At 56.5% G+C, this 20,763-nt stretch overlaps 2 protein-coding genes across 2 annotated transcripts; both read right to left on the bottom strand.

Annotated features, from left to right (window-relative positions):
* Positions 1 to 5,528: 5,528 nt before the first annotated feature.
* MYL7 (myosin light chain 7) lies at positions 5,529 to 7,848 on the bottom strand. The gene is made up of 6 exons (XM_057731517.1): positions 7,798 to 7,848; positions 7,524 to 7,599; positions 7,094 to 7,198; positions 6,338 to 6,416; positions 6,093 to 6,141; positions 5,529 to 5,630 (listed from the first exon to the last, which is right to left on the bottom strand). Exons 1-6 carry the CDS (start codon positions 7,831 to 7,833, stop codon positions 5,529 to 5,531), a joined length of 447 nt encoding a protein of 148 aa, XP_057587500.1. The 5' UTR covers positions 7,834 to 7,848.
* Positions 7,849 to 10,310: 2,462 nt separating this feature from the next.
* GCK (glucokinase) lies at positions 10,311 to 18,875 on the bottom strand. The gene is given in 12 exon segments (XM_057731516.1): positions 10,311 to 11,389; positions 11,644 to 11,877; positions 12,474 to 12,629; positions 13,640 to 13,823; positions 15,592 to 15,691; positions 15,880 to 15,975; positions 17,098 to 17,217; positions 18,297 to 18,545; positions 18,547 to 18,611; positions 18,614 to 18,721; positions 18,724 to 18,787; positions 18,789 to 18,875. Coding segments are annotated over 12 exon segments (1,608 nt in total). The 3' UTR covers positions 10,311 to 11,244.
* Between the last annotated feature and the right edge of the window lie 1,888 nt (positions 18,876 to 20,763).

Below are 20,763 nucleotides of genomic sequence, written 5' to 3'. Positions count from 1 at the left end.
CTTAACCACTGCACCACCAGGGAAGTCTCCACAATGGCATATTGATTATTTTGAATTAAAGCTACTTAAGAAATGGCCAATGCAGGAGGGACACCCTGAGCCTCCTTTCTGTCTCCCTGAAAGCAGGAAATTTACCTCTCATGTGAAAGGTGCTCTTCCTGCATCTGGAAGGAGAAGGACACCCTTATTGCTAGAGATGGGAAATTTGGGCAAGAAGCCTATATGAACACAATTTGTGACTTTTTAAATTTACAACCCCAAGCCCAAACTCTGTTTAGATTATTCACCAACGAAGCACTCAAAACCTCAGTTTCTTTGCGCTGTCAATTCCTCACAAATCTGCTTCTGTGTCTAAAAAGTATAAAAGCTGCCTGCTTTGGCTGCTTCTTAGGTCCTATTCCCATGGGACTTCTGTGTGCAGGAATTAAAATGTGCTTCTTTTTCTCCATGTGAGGACTCAGCACGCCTGTGGGTTCTCTGGTGCCACTTGCAGTCTTGTGTCAATTTTATTATTGGTCCATCCACAAGAACTCAAGAGGGGGAGGGGGGATATTTCCTCCTCCCTGACATTACTTCAGGAAATAGGATAAGATGATGTACCATTTATCTATGGCTGCAAAACAAACCATCCCAAGCCTTACTGACCTAAAGTGACAACAGTTTCCTATGTCTCATGGTACAGTGGGTGCCCGGACAGCTCATCATCTCTTCCTGCCTGAGCTTGGACGTGGCCATTTGACAGGGGCTCGGGGGGTCCAACAGTTTCAGTTCCAAGTCCAGCCTTGAGTGGGATGGCCAAGGGCCAGGTCTCTCTCTAATGCGACCTTTATCCTGGACTTTGTCTCAGCACAATGTCCTCTGGTTCCAAGAAACTGAGAACCACAGAACCACAGGCTGCTTGAGGCCAACAAGCCATGGGCCAGCCCAGATTCCAGGATGGAGAAACAGACTTGGCCTCCTGATGGGAGCAATACTGCATACACTTGACACACAGAAAGCCTTGGCTATGGTGTGATCACCCCACCACAGTGTGCAGACGAGCTGTGGCTCCCAGGGGCTCTGTCACTTCAAGACAGACGGCAATTCCTCCAGCCTGCCACCCTTTCAAGGATCTCACTGCCCCTCCTCCCACCTTGCTGCTAGGAAATTATCAGGTCACCTGTGCAGACAGCACCTGTGAACTGTCTGGAGTACCAGCCTACACCCAAGCCATCTGCATGCCCCTCCAGCTGCACACGCAATCTGAAAAACGAAATCAAGGGCTGCAGTGGCCCCAACCTGTGCATGGGCCTGCTGGTCCTGAACTAAAACTAGTGTCTGTATAAGGGGGCTTACTCAAAGCTCATCTCAGAAGAGGAGGCCGTCAGGGTGTGGGTGAGTGCTGACCAGAGGTGTATAATTCACACGTTTTCATTTTCAGCCCCGGGGTATGTGCGTGGGGCCTGGGGACCTCCACATGTGAGGACTCGGCGTGTCCGTGGGCTCTCTGGGGCCACCTGCGGCCAGTTTATCGTCCTGGAGAGGAGGACCCAGACTTATAGTCTCAGTGCCACATGCGCTGCTCTGCGATCAGTCCGCACAGAGATCGACAACAGATTCAAACCCGGCGGTGCCACCTCGGGGCTGCGAGTGGCTCTGAAAAGTTTGCTTCACCACAGGCTGCCTCAGTTTCCCTGTCTGTGAGATGGGAATAAAGGCCATACTGTGTTGGTTAGAACTAGGTTCTGCTGTAAGTATAAAAAACTGCAAATAATGATCACATAGAAACTTATTTCTCTTTGTGTGGACAGGAGGTCTAGGTGTTGTGTGGTGCCCATGAGTGTCAGGGACCCAGCTGGCCCCCCACAGCCCTGGGGGTCATATGCCAGGGATGGAGGCAGAGGAGGGCACACAGCTGTTTCTTAAGAGCACAACTGACACCCACTAGGTCACGCTTATTGGCAAGGAGACTAAGAAGTATAGACTTCACTCTGGGGCCAGAGGCTGGGGGTGCGGAACCTGCCTTGTGGCCCTGGAAGGCACTTCCACGGTGCCGGGCATAGGAGTGCCCAACGAGCATCTGCTCACATCCAGACCCACCTCTCCTTCACGGATGGGGAAACCGAGTCACAGAGAGGGAGCAGGGGTCGTTCAAGTTCACTCACATACACAGCAAGGGGGGCTGGAAGTGTGGCCCCCTGACTCCCAGGCCTGCTCCTTTGTCTCGGAGAAGGCCTCCCCCATCACGGTGCCTCCCTCTGCATCTCCTCACCTCTGGCCTTTCGGACCAGAAGAGTCCAGAAGGCTCACTGCAAAGAAGAGGCAAGTGTATTTAGACTTATTATTTACTAGTCTCTCCAACGTAACTGCATTCTTGCTGCAGTGAAATCAGAGCCAAGCACCAGCACTGCGATCTCTCAGGCCCTCTCACCCAAACTGGCGGACTGGACCTCTCAGCCTGCTGGGAGAGGGCCTGGACCAGAGAGTGGGCGAGGTGGGCTATGGGGACAGCGACAGCCATCAGACCCTGTCGGCTAATCCTCCGGACAGGCCACATCTTCTGGAGAAGCAGACGGATCGCAGATTTCTCAAGCCGTGGCAGAACTGATAAAAGAGTCTGTCTTTAGCTTTATCAGTGGTGTTAAAATAGCTCAAGAAAGAATGTGCGCCCTGCCTCCGAGATGGGGTGGGGGCAGGGCAGGGCCAGGGACCAGGGCTGGGGGCTGAATGGTCTCAGGATAAAATTAGAAAATACAAGAAACAGGGGCCTGGATCCATGCTGACCTCGAGCTGGAGACCTGGCCAGCCCAGTGAGGCCATCCTGTCCCCCAGCCCCGTTCCCACCCACCCCCACCTCCACACCCTCCAGCGAGGCTGAGGCTTTGCTGGGATGGAGCTTCAGGTGAAGCTGGGGAGAAAATTCAGACAAAATCTCCTGCCGACCCAAAAAACCTCTCCACCAAAGTCACAAGAAAGAAGACAGATGTTACTAAATAAGCACTAAGCCAGGACTCGGTGCTCACCACAGAGATGGCAGAGCAGGAAGTGGTCTCGCCCCTGTCATGCCAGTTCAACCCATCTGTCGGTGTATCCTCAAGAGAAACAGAAACCAGTCCCAAGTGAGAGGCCTGACAGCACCGGCCGTCACACAGCTCACCCGCCGCCCCCCCAACCCCAGCCCCACTGGGACTGGGGGCGCAGGCACCTGCATTTGCTAATCGCCTTTATCTGGAGGAAAAGCAAATTTTTCATCTCTTTACAACTGGAAGTAGGCTTGCAAGCTGGGCTGTGGCCGTCAGGCTCCTACCTCCCAGAGCAACTGGGCAAGGCGGGGTGCAACCTCTCTTCAGAGGGATGCCCCCAGGTCCTTGGGAGACGTTTCAGGGTTGTCAAACTGGCAAGAGGCTGATTTAGCTTTTAAACAGATTTACACACACACACACACAAAAGAAGGGCAAGAATTTACAAGCTTTCTAAAGGAAATGCTTTAAAAAGAGGGAGGAGGAAAGTGTTTACTTTCTTTGCATCAGGGAAATTAAAATTTTCTCATTTTTCATTTGCATTTCCATTTTCATCTCTGCCTGCACGACCCCAAGCCCAAGGGACTCAGCAGCACAGCGGGCTGGCCCTGGTTCAAGGCCCTCCTGTGGGTCTTACTGAGGATTCTAGCCTGAAAGACAGCTGCTCAGTGAGCTCCGAGGAGCTGCTCTAAAGAGGAAGGGAAGAGGCCAGGTTATATATGATTTTTTTGGCTAGGAAATACACGCAGTCAACCATATATCTGGGTAAAAGATTACTCCTAGTCACAAAGAACAGACAACTCAAGTTAATGATTCTAGTGCTTTTCTATGTATGGGAAGATACAAGAATCTGGGGTCATTGGAATTCTTCCTGAGATATGCATCTGACTGTCTAGGGACGCTGTTATCCACAACACAGAGAGCGCCCCCTCCTGTTTTCCATCCAGATGGTGAGCGACTGCAGGGGGTTATGACCTAACCCTTGTAGAACTGGGTGGTGAGTGACACTTTTTATTCTTTGTTCACACACCCATGATCTTTTTGGTCCTTTTCAGAGTCTTTCACAACTTTTCCTTGAAGAGGCTTGATTGATAAAATCATCCCTTACTTCCTGAAATCAGTTCGTTGAACAAGCAGAACTCATGAGCTAGAATCATAACACCTGCTTGATCTTTGGGATGTTTTTGTTTTCGGTTTTTCGTTGTTGTTGTTGTTGTTGCGCCACGCATCTTAGTTTCCTGACCAGGGATTGAACCGGGGCCACAGCAGCGAGTCCTAACCACTGGACCACCAGGGAATCCCCTGCACCTGCTTGATCTTGTTCACCCGTCTTCTCGGCAAGCACTAATGCAGGGGGTGGGGGGTGGGGTGGGGTTGGGGGGGTGGGGAGGTTGCCTGCTCTCTGAACGAAGACTCCAGCAGTGCCAGGATGTTTGTGATCACGAATACGCAATAGAAAACGCCGTGATAACTTCACATCTCAAGTCTCAGTGTAGGAATTAAACTTGCCAAGTCCCAGGTAAACATCAAAACTGAACACCTCTCCGGTGAAATGTGGTCAGCTCCTCCTTTCCTCCCACCTCCCGCCTCCCAGCTGGGGGACTGCAGCAGGGCCTGGAGGCATGGGGCGGGGGGCGGGCAGAGGGCTCTTAGTGTTCCTGGCTCCTGTCCAGAGAAGGACTTCCTGTGTTCTGGGTCCTGCCCAGGTGCGCGCTCTCACCGCCCACTGCCTCTTGCCCTCTCGCTCCCTGCTCTGGGTGCTCTGGAGGTTGCCCTGCTGCCCCTCCCGTTCCCACGATGAGGCCAGGTGCCCCCCAGCTCCTGGTTTCTGCAGGTGAGATGGGGGCTGAGACATTAGCAGTCCCCTCCAGAGAAACCCTCTCGCTCTCTCCCACAGCCTGACCCTCTCACCCCTGAGGCATGAGGCCAGTTCCGGAGTATTTTGTATTTCCTTTGGAAGTCTGTGTGTACTCCCACCCCTCCTATGGTGACAAGGTGCCCCACCTGCTGTGTTTTCAAATGGGTCCCTCAGTGTCTCTCACACAGGGCCCAGCACGCCACACGCCTGTGCAGAGAGGCCCACCTGAGCCTGTGTGCAGAGGTGGGGGCTGTGTGATTGGGGTCTCAGCAGGGCAGAGTCCCTGGGCCATTGGCAGATGTTTGCTGAGCAGAAGCCCCTCATGTGGCTGGTTCCGGGCCTGGTGGAGACGGGCACAAAGCCCTGGGTTTCCTCTCCTAGAGGACTGGCCTTGGGCGCCATGCCCACCCTCGCAGGCCTCAGCATCCTCATCTGTAACCCTGCCGCATCAGGGTTCATAGGTCACGGGGCAGTGTGGGGTGAATGGAGGGGGGCTGGCGAGGGCCGGGCTGGTTCTCACAGAGATCTCTGCATCGGCCCCTCAGATCCCCTTGGCGCCCCCACCCCATCGGTCATAAACAGGCCCCCACTGCGGGTCTAATTCAGAAATAGTGTTTATTGAACTGTCCCCGCAAGCCTGGCCCTGAGTCCCGGCCACTGGTGCCTCGGGCTCACTCCTCCTTCTCGTCCCCGTGGGTGATGATGTAGCACAGGGACTTGTAGTCGATGTTTCCGGCCAGGTCCATGGGCGTCAAGGCAAACATCTGCTCCACCTGGGGAGGCGCTGGTCAGAGGCGGCCCAGCCAGGGAGGCCTGGGCGCTGGTGCCTGTGACCTGAGGGAGACCTGTGACCTTCACCCTGCCCCTGAGGCTGTGCACTGCCCCTTAGCTTTCAGCTGGAGGTTGGGGCAGGAGCAGAGGGCACTGTGGGTCACAGGGCCCACGCTGGCCACAGGGCCACCCTCCCCCGCGTGTAGCAAACGTCTTCCAGATGCTGAGGTGCCCCGAACTGTCACCTCTGGGCCTCTGCACACACTGCTCACCCAGCCTGCACCCTCCTCTCTTTCTGACTCCACGTCCTTCACCCTCCAGATGCCAAGAGAGGTGGCACCTCGGGAAAGCTGGGCTCTAAGCCCACGGGGGCAGTGGGTCTCCAAGACCCCCCTGCCAGGGCCCTGCGGGGGGGGTCCCTGCGAAGGGGCCCGGAGGGGTGTTAAAGGAGCTGGAATCCTCACCTCAGCTGGAGAGAACTTGTCTGCCTGGGTCAGGAGAAGCTGTTTGAACCTGGAGGGGAGTGGGGAGCAGTGGGGAGGGCCTGGCGGGGGTAGCCAGACGGGGAGGGGAGGCTCCCTTGGCCCAGGTCGCCACCCTCCTCCCACAAGAGCACAGGTGGCCGCTCTCACAAGGGGACGCACAGCCATCCCTGCTTCCAGCGTGGGCCCCCCGCCCCGGGCCGTCCTCGCCTGCTGCTCCCACTTACTCATCCTTGTTCACCACGCCCTTGCCACTGGGGTCGAACAGGCGGAAGGCACTCAGGATGGCTTCCTCAGGGTCTGTCCCTGGGGGGCCAAGGGAGCCTGGTGAGCACCCACACCGCCACCATCCCCGCCCCACCCAGGAGGACCCCAGGGTGCAGGGGGAGCCCTGCACGTCCCAGAGAGGTAGGAGGGTGTTCCAATACAAAGTGCCCCTTGGAGACTTCCCTGGTGGTCCAGGGGTTAAGATTCCGTGCTCCCAATGCAGGGGGCCCGGGTTGGATCCCTGGTCAGGGAACTAGATGCCACAACTAAAGATCCTGATGTGCCACAACTAAGAGTTCGCATGCAGCAACTAAAAGACCCCCACATGCCGCAACAACAATCCCATGTGCTGCAACTAAGACCTGGTGCAGCCAAATAAATATTTAAAAAAACAAAAAAAACAAAACCAAAGTGTTCCTCGGGGCTTAGAGATGCCAGGATCAGCTGTCCTTCTGAGATGGGAGGGCCTGGCCAGGAGCTTGGGATTGGAGATTTGAGAGCGGAAGCTGAAGGCATATTTCCCAACCCCGAGACTTGGGGTGATCAGTGCCCACGGGCCTGGAATACACAGGCGGGCCCCACATCCTCTGGATGGGCAAGGGCCGGGTGGGGTCTGGACGAGGTCTGGGTGGGATTCAGGCTGGGTCCAGGCAGGGTCCAGGTGGGGTTCAAGCTTGCTGCCCAGCCAAGGAGATGCAGACCTGACCCAGGCTCACCATTGAGCTTCTCCCCAAACAGTGTGAGGAAGACTGTGAAGTTGATGGGCCCCTTCCCTTCCTGCAGCATGGCATCCAGCTCCTCTTCTGGAACATTCACCTTCCCTGGTGGGGCAGGGAGTGAGATGGACACAGGGACCGTGAGCGTCCCTGAGTAGGGCCTGGGCTGCCCCTCCTTCCTTCCCAGCCACAGAGGGCGGAGAGTGAGAAGCAGCTCTGGGTGGGGGAAGTGAAGTGGAAGGAAGGTGTGATGAGGGAGGGGTGTGATGGGGGAGGGGTGTGAACTGGGAGGAGTACAGGCAGGGGCACTGGCCTAACTGGAGCCCACCAGTTCCCTCTTGGCGGGCTCCCACCAGCCCAGCAGCTCTCAGCCAGGTCCCTGGCATGAGAAGGGCAGGGCCGGGGGAAGGGGGGAGGGAGGCGCCCTCACCAAGCTGGGAGTAGGTCTCTCGAAGGTCTGACTTGCAAATGATGCCGTCCCGGTTCTGGTCGATGCAGCTGAAGGCCTGTGAGGGGCGGGGCCACCGTCTCCAGGTGGGAGCAGCCCCCCACCCCAGGGGAGGCGGGAGGCGGGAGGTGGGGGCGTCCCGGGTGGTAGGAGGAGCAAGGACGGGGGCCAGGACCACTGACCTACAGAGACGAGGCGGGGGATTGGGGGCAGGGTGCCTGGATGGGTCCTAGGCTGTTGGGGGTGGGGCACTCACTTCCTTGAACTCCTGGATCTGGGCTTGCTCGAACATGGAAAAGACGTTGGAAGAGCCTCTCTGGGCCTGCTTGGTGGCAGCCTTGCCCCGGGTCCCCGCCTTCCTGCTGGCCTGCAACACCGTGGGTGGGGAGGGGTCCTCTCCCCAGCTCCCCAAAGACTCCCCGCCAAGGACATCCCCGCAGCATTCCCAGGAGAGCAGGGGTCAGGGCCCTCTTCCTGTCCCTGGAGACCACCTCTCCGGGCCCAACACAGGCACAGAGGTCACTGGCTCTTCTCCCCCAGCCCAAGGGACAGCACCTGGGAGGCACTGGCCTTGAGCCCCCCCCCCCCACCCCGCACTCACCATCGTCTCTCTCTGCAGCAGCCTGCTTGCTGCGAGGGGCCCACAGCCCCCTTTATGTCTCAGCCTCACCACCTGGAGTGCCAAATAAGGACAGGAGGAGAGGACAGGCCCAAACTTGGCAGCTCTGCCTGGGCTGGGGGAGGACAGGGCCCCCGAGCAGATTCCAGCCACGTTCCTGGCGACCTTCAGGCCCCTGATGTGTGACATCCGGGTGTCTATCCACCCTGGCAGCCCCGGTGAAATGCCTCCTGAGAGCAGAACAGGCTCACAACTCTCAGCACGCTAGTGCTGAAGGAGGGGCCCCTGTGACCCCACCTGACTGTCCTTCCTGCAGTTCCAGCCTAGAACCCTCTCAGGCCAAGAGGACAGCGGCCGGGGTGGGGGGTGGGGGGGTTGGCCCGGGGCCCCCACTGGGCTTGGGAGGGAGGCCGTGGTTCTGGGGATGGTCTCTGGCCTGAGACGCCCAGGGATTCCCAGAGGTTTTGGTGAGGATGCTTGGCCCTGGCCTCTGGCCCCTCTAACCAAGGCACAAAAAGGCAGCCCTGAGCCGGCTGTGACCCCAAGTGGAACCTCCGTGTGATGCTTTCGGAGCACGGAGCACTGCCTGGATGCCACGCAACCCCTGGGACCCCCGTGAAAGTGGGTCGTGAGCCCTTCTTGGGGGGTTCAGCTGCAAAGTACGGGGCCTGGGCTCCCTCCGCTGTGCAAGAGCAGCCGTCTCGTGGCTCCTTGTGGGCCCGGGGCAGACAGGCACTGGGGGTGGGGACCTCCCAGAGCAGAAGGAGTGGGCTGCTGGCTGCCCCCCTGAACCCAGAACGGGAGATGGCCCACGGCTGCCCCTCTGCCCACTGGGGTGAGGAATGCAGGGAGGCCAGCTGGGAGAGCAGGGTTCTCATCTGTCAGACCCAATGTTCCTTTCGTATAACAAGTATTTTATAACACCTCTTTCACTCTCCTGAAATGAAGTTCATAAGCTATACAACCTGCCTCCATAGAAAATTCAAAAAAATCAGTACAATGCCCTGAACCATAACATAAAGGACAACTAGGAAATAATTTATGGTAGAATGAGATCCAATACTGTAGGTGCACTATCAGTACTAATGCTACATTAGTACTGATAACGAAGTCATCAGATGCTCGCACAGACTTCTGATGTATCATTTAGACTCGAGAGAACTAAAAACGATCAGAAGTAATTCCACATGAGGCATACCAGAAAATGAGAGAGCATCTCAAGGACGATGTGACAACTTTGGGTTAAATTCTGAATGAAACAACACAGTCATTCCAGAGTTGCTGGATAATTCCTCTCCTTGAAAAGTGAGTGGAATACGCACTACTATATATAAAATAGATAATCAACAAGGACCTACTGTATAGCACAGGGAACTCTACTCAATACTCTGTAATAACCTATATGGGAAAAAAGAAAAAAGAATGGATATATGTATATGTATAACAGAACCACTTTGCTGTGCACCTGAAACTAACACAACATTGTAAATCAACTATATTCCAATACAAAATAAAAATTAAATTTAAAAAAGGCAATAACATCCAAAAACCTGAAAAAAAAAGTGAGTGTGTGTTAAAATCTTACAAATATGTGTTCATAAGTAACTGGGTTTGTGTGTAAGATGGTCTTAGGCCCTAAGCTTGGCTAACTTGAAATAGGCATTTCATTCAGGACCAAATAGGAAGGACCGCAGAAATCCTGTGACTTCTTGTAATCCTGCGGCCCCCCTCTCGCCTGCCCCAGTCACTGTCATAACCCAAGTGGCTCCAAGGTATCCCCCGTTGAGACCGATCTGCAGCAGGACCAGTCCCGAGAAATCAGCCCTGTCTCCCAAGAGCAGCCCCACTCCTTCGCAGACACACCCTTGGAGCTCTTGGAGACCTCAGAACTGCACCCCACATCCCACAGGCTGGTGGGCAGAGGCCTGGGCAAGTCCAGGACCTCTGACCACACCCACCACGCCACCCCATTCCTGTTCCTACGACCTAGTCTGTCACTCTTCACACTCCCTGGCATAGCTCAGCAGAGAGGATAGCAAATCCCAAGACACGCCTTGGCCTACAGAGTATCTGTGTGTGTGACCACATCTGTATATGTGTTGTCCCACAGTCTGATACACAGAGGGCAAAGAACAGTCGACAAGGTCATGTTTTAAACTTTTAATTAAAAAACCCACACAGTTCCAGGTTGGGCATGGAGAGGTTGGTGTGGTACATGGAGGTCTGGTGAGAAGAAAGAGGCCTAGGTTGTCCCTTGGGGGTGTGTGGAGTGCTGCCGGGGTGTCTGAGTGCCAAGTACCGTGAGAGCCAAGAACTCGATCCTGGAGATGCTCCCAGGCCTGTCTGTGGGTAGGGGGACTCCTCCTTTTCCTGAGCCCCTCTGGGCAGGGGCTTTGGGGGCTCTGTCCCTTGTACCTCTTGTGAGGGTCCATCCCAGAACCACAAACCATTCAGGGATGGCAGGATAGAAGGGAAAAGGCTGCCATCTCCAGGCCTCAGGGTACCCGCAGCCTACACTGTGGAGCTGGTCCCTTCCATTTCCCGGGCCTGGGTGATCAGCAGCTCCCAGGGTCCCCTGTGGAAGCCAGGTCTAGGTCTGGCCACGTCATGAGGGCTGCCTCCTCATGTGGGCTGAGTTCTCAGGGAAGCCAGGCCATAGTAGGGTCCAGAGGGCACTCCCTTCCCAGAGCCAGGGCCGAGCCAGGCTGAAAGCTCCAAGAGGCAAGCAGTGCAGAAATGCAACAAAATCCTGAGTGAATAACTCCCTTCTGGGCCCTTGATTCCAGCAAGAAAGGCGAGGTACTTTGAAGGTTCTCCATTCCTGCTCGCCTCAGCCCCTTACCCAGTCAGGGCCCTGGGGCTGTCCCATCAAGGGACCCCAGAGAAGAGGCCTGCCCCGGGGTGCCCTCCGCATCCTCCGGAGAGGCTTTCCCCATCTTCTGGTGTGACAACAGGGATGGGAGGCATCCAGGGTCCTTACAAGGAAGAAGCCTCTGGATTAGGCCTGGTTGGGAGGACCGTGTCCCCTGCAGCCCAGGTCCAGCGGCTGGCCACAGTCTCCTCCTTGCCTTGCAGCCTTTATTCTTACTGGCCCAACATGCAGGCCTTCTTACAGGCCACCGCGGAGATCAAGGCGGCGCCCCGGCCGCTGCCCTCTTCCGACTCGATGAAGGTGATTTCACAGCTGGGCGTCAGCCTGCGCACGCTGGAGTGGAACCGCTCCTTGAAGCTGAGCAGAGGGCAAGCAGGGCTGCCGTTAATGCGCTGAAGGCAAGGCAGGGGGTGAGCCAAGGGGAACCTTCCCCCTGAGTCTGGGGGCCTAGAGGGGACGAGGAGATTAAGAATCCTTGGGACCTCGGAGAGCGTCCGTTTGCGCCTGCGTATCATAGAAGGAGGCCGTTGCCGGGCTCAGCCCTCAGGACGCGAACTCACAAGGGGTAGGCTGGACCCGGCGGGGAGGGGCAGACGGCCCGGCGGGCTCACCTGGGGTGCAGCTTGTACACCGAGCCGTCCACACCCACGGTGATGCGCATCGCGTCCTCGCTGCGGCTCTCGCGCATGCGGTTGATGACGCCCGCCAGCCCCGCGGCGCACATGCGCGCGGCGCGCGTGGACACGCTCTCGCAAGCTCGGCGCACGATGTCACAGTCGGTGGCCGACGGCCTCAGCCCCAGCGTGCTCAGGATGTTGTAGATCTGCTTGCGGTCTCCCGAGTCACTGCGGGGCGGGGACGGGAGAGCGTCGCGGGAGGTTCGCTTGGTCCCGGACGAGCTTGACCCGCACAGCGGCGGCCTCTTCCCCTCCCCTCTGCCCACCCTCCCCCGGCAAAGCGCTTTTGGAGCTCTGGCTCCCGATCGGAGCGGGTCTGACTCTGCCAGGGACCAGCAGTAACCTGGTCATTACTCCTCTCTCTAAGTCCAGGGTTTCCGCCCCAATGTGGGTGACTGCCCCGCCTTGGGGCTGTTGTGTGGATGAAGTGAGACGAGGTCCCACAGAGGGGACGCACGGTCTCCGTCAGCTGCCCGGCGGCGGCTTCCCCTGGGGGCTGGAAGCTACCGCCGTCGCCGGTGCCCCACCCCGGAACCTCACCCGGTCCTGGGCTCCTGCACCCCTAAGTCCCGCCCCCGGCACTGAGCCCCAGACCTCATTCCTACTCTAGGACCTCACCCGGGTCCTGGCCCCGCCCTCTGACCCCCTGAGCCCCGCCCACACTTGGAACCCCGCCCCCACTCCCCTTGGGTCAAGGTCCAGGACCCCTCCCGGTGCACACCACCACCTGTGCCCCACCCCTCGCCCCAGCGCGCCCCGCGCACCTCTCCACCTGCGACACGAAGCGCGTCTCGAAGGCGCCGCGCGTGCGCAGCTGCTCCGAGGCCTCCCCGTGGAAGAGCAGGTTCTCGTCCACAAGCTTCAGCAGCACGAGCCGCACCAGCTCGCCCATGTACTTGCCGCCGATGAGCTTCTCGTACCTGCACAGAGAGCAGCCGGGTCATCCCCAGCAGGGAGGTCCCCACGAGCAGACAGAGGCCAGCCACCACCCCCAATCACGGCCACGAGGAGGCCATGCGGGACGCTGTGACACCCCTCCTTGGCAAAACCGGGTTCATGCCTGTTACCGCACTTATCAGCAGGGGCTTTGGGACCTTGGGAGAACGCTCTACTGCCGGGCTTCAGTTCAGTCCCTCTCAGACCTTCCTCGGGAAGGACCCTGCACTGAGCCACTTGGGTTTTCCCACAGCTGTGTGATGGGTGCTGTTCTCATCACCCAGAGACAGCTGAGGAAGCTCAGGCTTAGAGGGGCTAGTGACCAGCCTGGGGCAGACCTCTGCCCACTTGCTAGAACTCTTAGGTCCCTGCGCTCCTCGAGTCCACGGAGTTGGCATGTTGGCGCTAGAACCTGTTAGCCTCCGTGTTTTCATCTTGTAGTACATTGAATACTACCGACCTAGTAGAGGTTTATGAGAGCCAGAGAGGAAGCTCGTGAAGAAATTAGCACATGCCTGGCGTGCAGTAGGCATGTGAAAAAGGAAAAGCCCTGACTCAGGACAAGCTCTGTGAGGGCTGGCTCTCCAGCCGTCTGCAAACCCCCAGCACCCCCTAAAATACTACGATTCATTCTGTGAACGTGCTCAGAGCTGTACTTTGGGAAACTCTGGGTTAAACCCAGTTAATGTTGCTGGGGGCATCTCAGAGCCTTCCTATACCAGCGGTCGCCTGTCAGAAAGGGTAGGTCCCCGCTCATTCTATCCACAGACCCTCTTTTTGAAGACTAATCCTTCGCATCTCTCACTGTTTCCAGTTCACAGAGGGGCATACGCGTGTGAGCTGAAGGAAGAGACGAGCCAACTTACGAAAGGATTGTCAGTTTGCTTTTCCCCAGAGCTGTTTAAAAACAAGCCCATTATCTGCGGGCTGGCTCCATCTGCCGGAGCTGGGGGCGGGGGTGGGGGGGTGGGGAGGGAGGAGGGGCGGTCCTTACAGCTGCTGGCCCGGGTTCAGGGAGTTCTCGTCCACCACGCGGTCATACTCCAGCAGGAACTCGTCCAGCTCGCCTGAGTCCCCAAAGGCGCCCCACTCGGTGTTGACACACATGCGGCCCTCGTCCCCTTCCACCAGCTCCACATTCTGCATCTCCTCCATGTAGCAGGCGTTGCAGCCCGTGCCTGCCAGAGGTGGCAGCGTCAGGCCCCACTTGGGGCTGCACTTCCTGGGATTCTCCCTCTGCTGGGTGTATCTCCCCTGCAGGAAGCCCCATGTGGCCCTGTCTTCCCAGCTTCCTTCAGCCCTCCAACCCCACCACTCCCTACACCCCCTGGAGCAAAGGAAAACGAGCTCTCCCGGGAGCTAGAAGACCTGGGTTTGCTGTGTGACCTCAGGTAGATAAGCCCACCTCTTCCTCAAGTGGAGTTGGTAACACCTACCCCTCCTATTACCTGGGTAGTTGAGAGGAGTGAGGGAAAGAACATGTGTCAAAGTGCTTTGACAATTAGGGATGGTTATGGGTGTTATGATTTTGCCTTGTCTATATGTACCACCCTTGTTTTCTGGAAGTTTCCAAGCTTGTGTTTGAGCTTCTCTGTCCCAGGCTCTGTTTTTGGGGGGAAGGGGGCACCCAGAGGTGACTAAGGCAGAGTGTGGGCCCTTGGGAGAAGCACACGGGCCACTGCAGGTGGGCCTAGCTACGGAATTTGCAGTTTGCAGGGTCCCGTGCAAAGTGAAAACATGGGGTCCTTTGTTGATAAATTGAGAGTTTCAAAATGATGACACCAGAGCATCAATCTGAACGTGACTGCACATCCCTCAAGCCATCAGGGACAGCAACTCAATCATGCCAACCTCACATTCACAGTGAAGCTGCCTGGAATTGGGGCCCGGTGATGCCGGGCCTTCCAAGTTTTTGTGGAAAAGAAACACAGAAATCCAGACTTTGATGTGGTTTCTCCCAATTTTTAGCTCTTGGTAATTATCATAAACATGTTTTTAAGCACAGAATAGAGAAACCAAGAGTATTTCAGGGCCGATGTGATCTCACGCCGCTCTGCTCCAGGGGCGAGCCTGAGGCTAGAGGCCACAGAATCCAGGTGGAGGTGTCTTGGGGAGCCACCCCAGGTGGCTCGGGAGCAGGGAACCAGGGGAGTGCGGCCAGGGCCCCTGGAGCTCCTGTTTAGGTGTGGACTTAAAGAACTTTCCAACTGAAAGGTGAGAATGGAAGCAGGAGATGTGAGAAACCAGAGAGGCAGAGGAGACCAGGCTGCCCCTTAGGACATGTTCTTAACAATTGGAGGTGGGTCCTAAGAACAGGAACACAGAATCCCTCGGGGCTGGCTCTGAAGGGCCGTGGAAACAAACAGATTTAACGCTGACTTTCTGGGTAACCAGGGCCCAGAGAGTCTGGGGAAATACCCGCTCGCCTGTGTGTACAGTAAACACTCCTCAGTAAACAGTGTAGGGCCTTGGTAACTTCTGGGAAAGGCCCATGGCTGGTGGGAAAGGGCCGCTGGGGCCAGCTCTACCTCCTTTCCTGGTACCTGCCTTCCCTTCGGGCAGGGCAGACGGCTGCCCGGGCTGTGGTAAGACTGTCCAGAAAGGGATGACGCCACTCTGGTTTATCCTCTTCCACTTGGACGAATCTGTCCAGGTCGGTCAATTTACCAGATAAGGTGATTTAATTAAATCCTGATGGGCCAGGTGGACGTGCAGCTGGTGTGCTGTCTGAGGCAGTGACCTGTGAGTGTCAAAATGCTTCCTACCAATAAACAGCACCTGCGTTTGGGACACCCCTGCTGCTCCTCAAGACCACGCTGGGCTCCAGCACCTCTGGGGGCCGTGACTGTTGCAGAGGCCCTGTGCAGCCTGCTGTAGATGGGAAGCCCCTTTCCCGTCTTTGGTGGTGGCCGAGGCTCCTGTGTCGGGCAGGGTGCACGTCCTTACCCACAATCATGCCAACCTCACACCGGCGGTCTTCATAGTAGCAGGAGATCATCGTGGCCACAGTGTCATTCACCATTGCTACCACATCCATCTCAAAGTCCTGCCAAAAGGCAGAGAAGCAGTGGTGATGGGGCTGGGGGGGTCTCAGCTCAGCCAGCTCCAGGCCGGTCCAGCCAGGTGTAGGAGGAAGAGACCCCTTCCTGGGGGGACGCCCAGAAGGCCCTCCCTGGCTTCCTGGCCTGAGTTGGGTGGAGGGGGAGCCCAGGGGCAGGGGCACATGCCACTCACCCCTCTCCGTTTGATGGCATCTCGCAGGAGCCCCACGATGTTGTTCCCTTCTGCTCCCGAGGCCTTGAAGCCCTTGGTCCAGTTGAGAAGGATGCCCTGGGGGGAGAGGAGGGTCTCGGTGGCTGCTGGATGCTGGGGGCAGGCGTGAAAGGACAGATGCTAACTTGGACCATGGGGATGTGCATCCACTTTAAAGCGGAGGAAACTGAGGCTCAAAGCAGCCATATAAGTTCGAGAAGTGTTGGAGATAATTCTCTACCAATATCTCATATTTCTGCAGGGCTGTAAGTGTAATCAGTGTGTGTAGATATGTATGTATCATTGACCTGTGAATGTGTATATATATGTGTGACTGACATGCATATATGCATGTATATATAATTGACATGTGTAAATATGCATGTATAATTTACATGTGTGTATACTTGATATGTATAATTTACATGTATATGTGTGTATAATTGACGTGTATATATATGCAAATATATAACTGACCACTGTGTGTATTTACATATGCCTAAAAATGTGCACGTACACTTTGTGTGTTTATATGTATTTATAATTGACATGAGTGCATACATGTGTATAATTTAAATATGTGCACTGCATGCATGTATAATTTATGTGTACATGTGTGTATAATTCACATGTATAATTTATGTGCACATATACATGTGATTTACATGTGTCTATGTGTGTGCATGTGTAACTGGTGTGTGTGTATATATATGTGTGAGCTACATTACGTGAGTGTGTGTGTATGTGTGTGTGTAACGGTGGCAGGCTAACTTGCCAGCTGGAAGGCAAGGTAAAGCCTCAGCCCTGGCACAGTGCCACCTCTGCCACAGGTGGTACAGCGTAGTGATGACACGCAGGTGTGTTGGAGCCTGGCTGCCTGAGCTTGAGCCCTAGCACTGCCACTTCCCACTGTGAGTGAGTTGCTACACCTCAGTTTCCTAATCCTTAATGGGGGTGATATGCACGCCTCATAGGGTTGCGGGGAGGCTTAAGGCAAATAGTAAGGATCAGCTAATATGATTATTTCCCACAGTCTCGCGGGAGGTAAGTGATGGAGTTAGTTTGAATTCGAGGCTCTTTCCCAGCTATGAGGGGCTGCATCTGAAGGCAGCACAGAGCAGCGTTCTTGGGCACCTTTCTCTGGGGTGTCTGTCTATCCATCTGTCCACCCTCTCCCAACCACCCCACACCTGGCCCCACCTTGTCGATGTCTTCGTGCCTCACAGGAAAGGAGAAGGTGAAGCCCAAGGGCAGCTTCTTGTGCTTCATCTGATGCTTGTCCAGGAAGTCGGAGATGCACTCAGAGATGTAGTCGAAGAGCTGGAAGATGCACACCGAGGTGGCCGTCAGCTGCAGAGGGCGAGCCTCATGCTGAGGTGCTCCTCAGCCTTACCGAGCCATAGGGCCCCGGGAAAGTGTGGCCTCCGGGCCTGCCCTCAGCCCGCCACTCCTGATCACCACTGCTTGTCTGGACTCAAGCCCTGAACTGCCCCCTCCCCCCACCCTGCCAGAGTCCTGCCGACAGCAGCCCTTGTAACAGAGCTGGTCCCCAGCCCAGCTGGGTTCTGTCAGCCTGGGCCTCCCAGCTGGACCCAGTGGCGTCCAGCCTCAGGCTTTGGACAGAGGCACGTCCCTGGCTACAATTATGATTTCCAACTCCATTACCCAGAGTGTTCTGTGCTACCTCCAAGTAACCTGGCTGCCCCACCCCTGGCCCTGTGAGGACCAGCCAACACCTGACTCATGTAGGCCTGTCCACAGAACTGGGCGTTACTGAGTACCCTGCTGGTTGACTAAGCTCCCTCTGATGGATGCCAGGGCCCAGAGAGGCACCTGCAGCATCCCTGCTGCCTTGCTCCATGCCCAGTCCTGCAGCATGTGGGGGGTGGCGAGGACCAGGCTGCCACAGGACTCCTACCTTGGAACCCTTCCTGCCCTACCTCGGCTCTGGCTCCGCCCACCTTCCTCCAGGGCTCGTTCTACTTCTGTGCTCCTTCCTGAGTCCTCTCCCTGGTCAGGGTGACCTTGCTGCCTGGGCAGGTATTATAACTGTAGTCATGCTACTTGGCATCCCTGTGGGCAGAGGGTGACCAGGTGACACGCAGGGAGGAGGTAGAACCCATGGGCTGGGTGCCTGTTGGACCAGCGTGTTCTCTTGTCTGCCCTGCCACGTTTCTGATCCTTCTGGGAAACTGGGCAGGGATGTGACCTGCTGGGGCCATGCCTGGTGGCCGTCCACCTCGACCTCTCAGCTGCCTCCTCCTCCTGCAGCAGGGATTGGACCCACAGCTACCCCAGCCTCTGACAGACAGGTGGGCCCTCCCGCCAGGAATAGCCAAGCTTCGAGATCCTGGGTGGTCTTGACGGGTGTCCCCAGCCCCCCAGCCTGAGCTGCTCACCATCTCAGCAGTGCCCGTCATGGCATCCTCAGGAATGGAGTACATCTCGTGCTTGGTTTTCACACTCCACTGTCCCTCCTCCCCTTCCCCCACCTTCACGAGCATCACCCTGAAGTTGGTGCCGCCCAGGTCCAGGGAGAGGAAGTCCCCGACTTCTGCAGCCACAGAGAGAAGCACATCAGTCTCATGGGCACCACCTGACAGGAACCCCCAAGACTGGGAGAGCAGGAAGGGAAGGCGTGGTGGGGGGGACCAGAAGAGCTGGACGAGGGGCCTCTGGTGCCAGACTTCTGGGGGACCCCAGAGAAAACTGGAAAGAGTCAAAGGTGAACTAGGGAAGTCAGGGGGAATCCCTTGTCTGGGACTGAAGTCACCCCCAGCCCAGGGCCTACCTGAAGACCTAGGGAAATGGCCCAGACTCAGGTTGGGCTGGGAGTCCCCCAGTTGACCACGGGAAACCAGTTGCTCATTGTGAAATGAGAAAAGCCAGTTTTCCTCAGGCCAGAGTGAGCCTGAAGGCCCCAGGGCTGGGCCAGTGGAGCAGAGGGTGAGCGCTGGCCGGTGTCTGGGGCACAGCATGCTGGGGAGCTGACTCGGGGCTGCTGGGGACAGTCAGGGCTGTTAGGAAGGGCCTGGGGCACTTCTCCCTGCTGGGGCCAGGGGACAGCTGCCTCTGGATGAGGGTCCCATCCCTGCCCTGCCCTGGACCACGGTACCTGAGCCTTCTGGGGTGGAGCGCACGTAGGTGGGCAGCATCTTCACACTGGCCTCCTCATGCGTCTCCAGCCTCAGGCCTCGGTCCATCTCTTTCTGCATCCGCCTCATCACCTTCTTCAAGTCCTCCTCCTGCAGCTGGAACTCCTCCAGGATCTGTTCCGCCTGTGCAGGGAGGGGGTGGGGAGCAGTTGTGTTAGGGAGGGACTGGGCAGTACGGGAGAGGCGGGACCCTGAAGTGGGTGTTTCCCCACACACTGAGGGTCTCCTTTCGCCCCCTGACCCTGGGTCCAGGATGACCCATCATTTCAAACTACCACAGTTACAGCCAGTTGAAAAATTAAGACAGCAGAGTTCCAACACCAGCTTCTAAACAAATGCAGCCTGGGGTGTATTGGAGGGTGAGGGGCAGAGGGCAGACTTGGGACCTCCCTTTGTACCCCTGATCCCAGCCAGGGGAGGAGGGAGGCGCTAACCAGGAGAGTGGGTGAGACACGGGCTGGAAGAGCCCATCTGGAGGGCGATGGACAGCTGGCATTACTGTCTAAAAGATCTAGTCATTCTACCTCAAGGAGTCTATGCTAAGGGATTGAGTGGGCCAGTGTGTACAAATGTTCATAAGTGATAGTCAAGGCACACTAGTTAGAGGTGAAACCAGTTAGAGGTGTCTGGTTGACTAAAGCATGGCAGTCCATAGCCTGGAAGGCACTGAGGCCATCAGAGGGAGGAGAGGTCCCTGTACATTGGCAGGACGGAGGCTGGCCACACGAAGCTCCGATTCAATACCATCACTCCCGTGAATGTGGATGGCCCAAGTGGTGGTGGGGGGTCTCTTCCTATACCCTCTAGGGGAGTGGCTACTCACTCACACCTTCATGGTGGCATGACGGTGGGCTTAAACACAGTGCCCATGCCCACAAGTCCCCAGGACGCGAGGACCCTGCCCTGACCTTCCATGTGGACAGTGGTACGGCTGCCCTTTCCCCCTTGCACAATAGCGCTTGTTCATGGAGGGACGGTCACTTTGACTCCCTGGATATTTGGACCAAAAAGGAAAGGGAAGATACTCGAATAAAAGCCATGGGTCCAGGCTTCAAAACACTCCTACTCTCTCGCCGGAATTTTCCATGTAAGCTTGGGGTGGAGATACTCTGATTTCCAATCAGGAGGCAATAGAGCTGTTTGCACCCCCCTCAGTTTCTAGAGCCCAGGTTTTGTTGGAGGACTGGGGGCCATCACATCACGTGATGATTAAAGTAAGACAGCCCCTCCCCAGGCCCAGGGGATGTCCCGTGACTGGGCTAAGGCAAGCCCAGCTATCCTATCCCCTTTTGCTGACGATTTGGTTTAGCGCTGGGCATGTGGCCCAGTTCTGGCCAATGACAGGTGAAGGGAAGCCAGATTTTAGCAGGCGGGGGGCCTTCCGGGAAGAACACTCTTACTTTGTGAACACAACCGTATAAGGGTGTGATGACCGACACTGTAGCAGCTATCCTGAACCACGAGGAGACAAGGCTAAAGAGAAAAGGCTGTTAGCGGATTATAGATAGCAGAGAAGAGAGACAGAGTGAGCTCAGCCCTGATGACATCATGGATATGCTGAGCCAACCCTACCCCAACCCCCCCCCCACATCCATGTGCTGGTTGTGGGAGTAAATACTAATCACTGAAGGCCATCATCCGTCAGGTTTTTAGTTTCCTGCAGCCCAAAGCATTCCTAACGGATACAGATTCTTACTTAGGAACCAGTTCT

This window comes from Hippopotamus amphibius, chromosome 4, assembly GCF_030028045.1.
Source record: "Hippopotamus amphibius kiboko isolate mHipAmp2 chromosome 4, mHipAmp2.hap2, whole genome shotgun sequence".
NCBI lineage: Eukaryota > Metazoa > Chordata > Mammalia > Artiodactyla > Hippopotamidae > Hippopotamus > Hippopotamus amphibius.
The sequence above is the reverse complement of the archived record's forward strand: the minus strand, read 5'-3'. Positions and strand labels throughout refer to the sequence as shown.

Bases quoted from the DNA above. Each gene is read 5' to 3' on its own strand.
- MYL7 (XM_057731517.1), bottom strand. From the start codon at position 7,833: ATGTTCGAGCAAGCCCAGATCCAGGAGTTCAAGGAA. The intron at 7,600-7,797 runs GTGAGTGCCCCA...CGCCCCTCACAG, and splicing joins AGATCCAGGAGTTCAAGGAA to GCCTTCAGCTGCATCGACCA. The intron at 6,142-6,337 runs GTAAGTGGGAGC...ACTCCCCTCCAG, and splicing joins GGCGTGGTGAACAAGGATGA to GTTCAAACAGCTTCTCCTGA.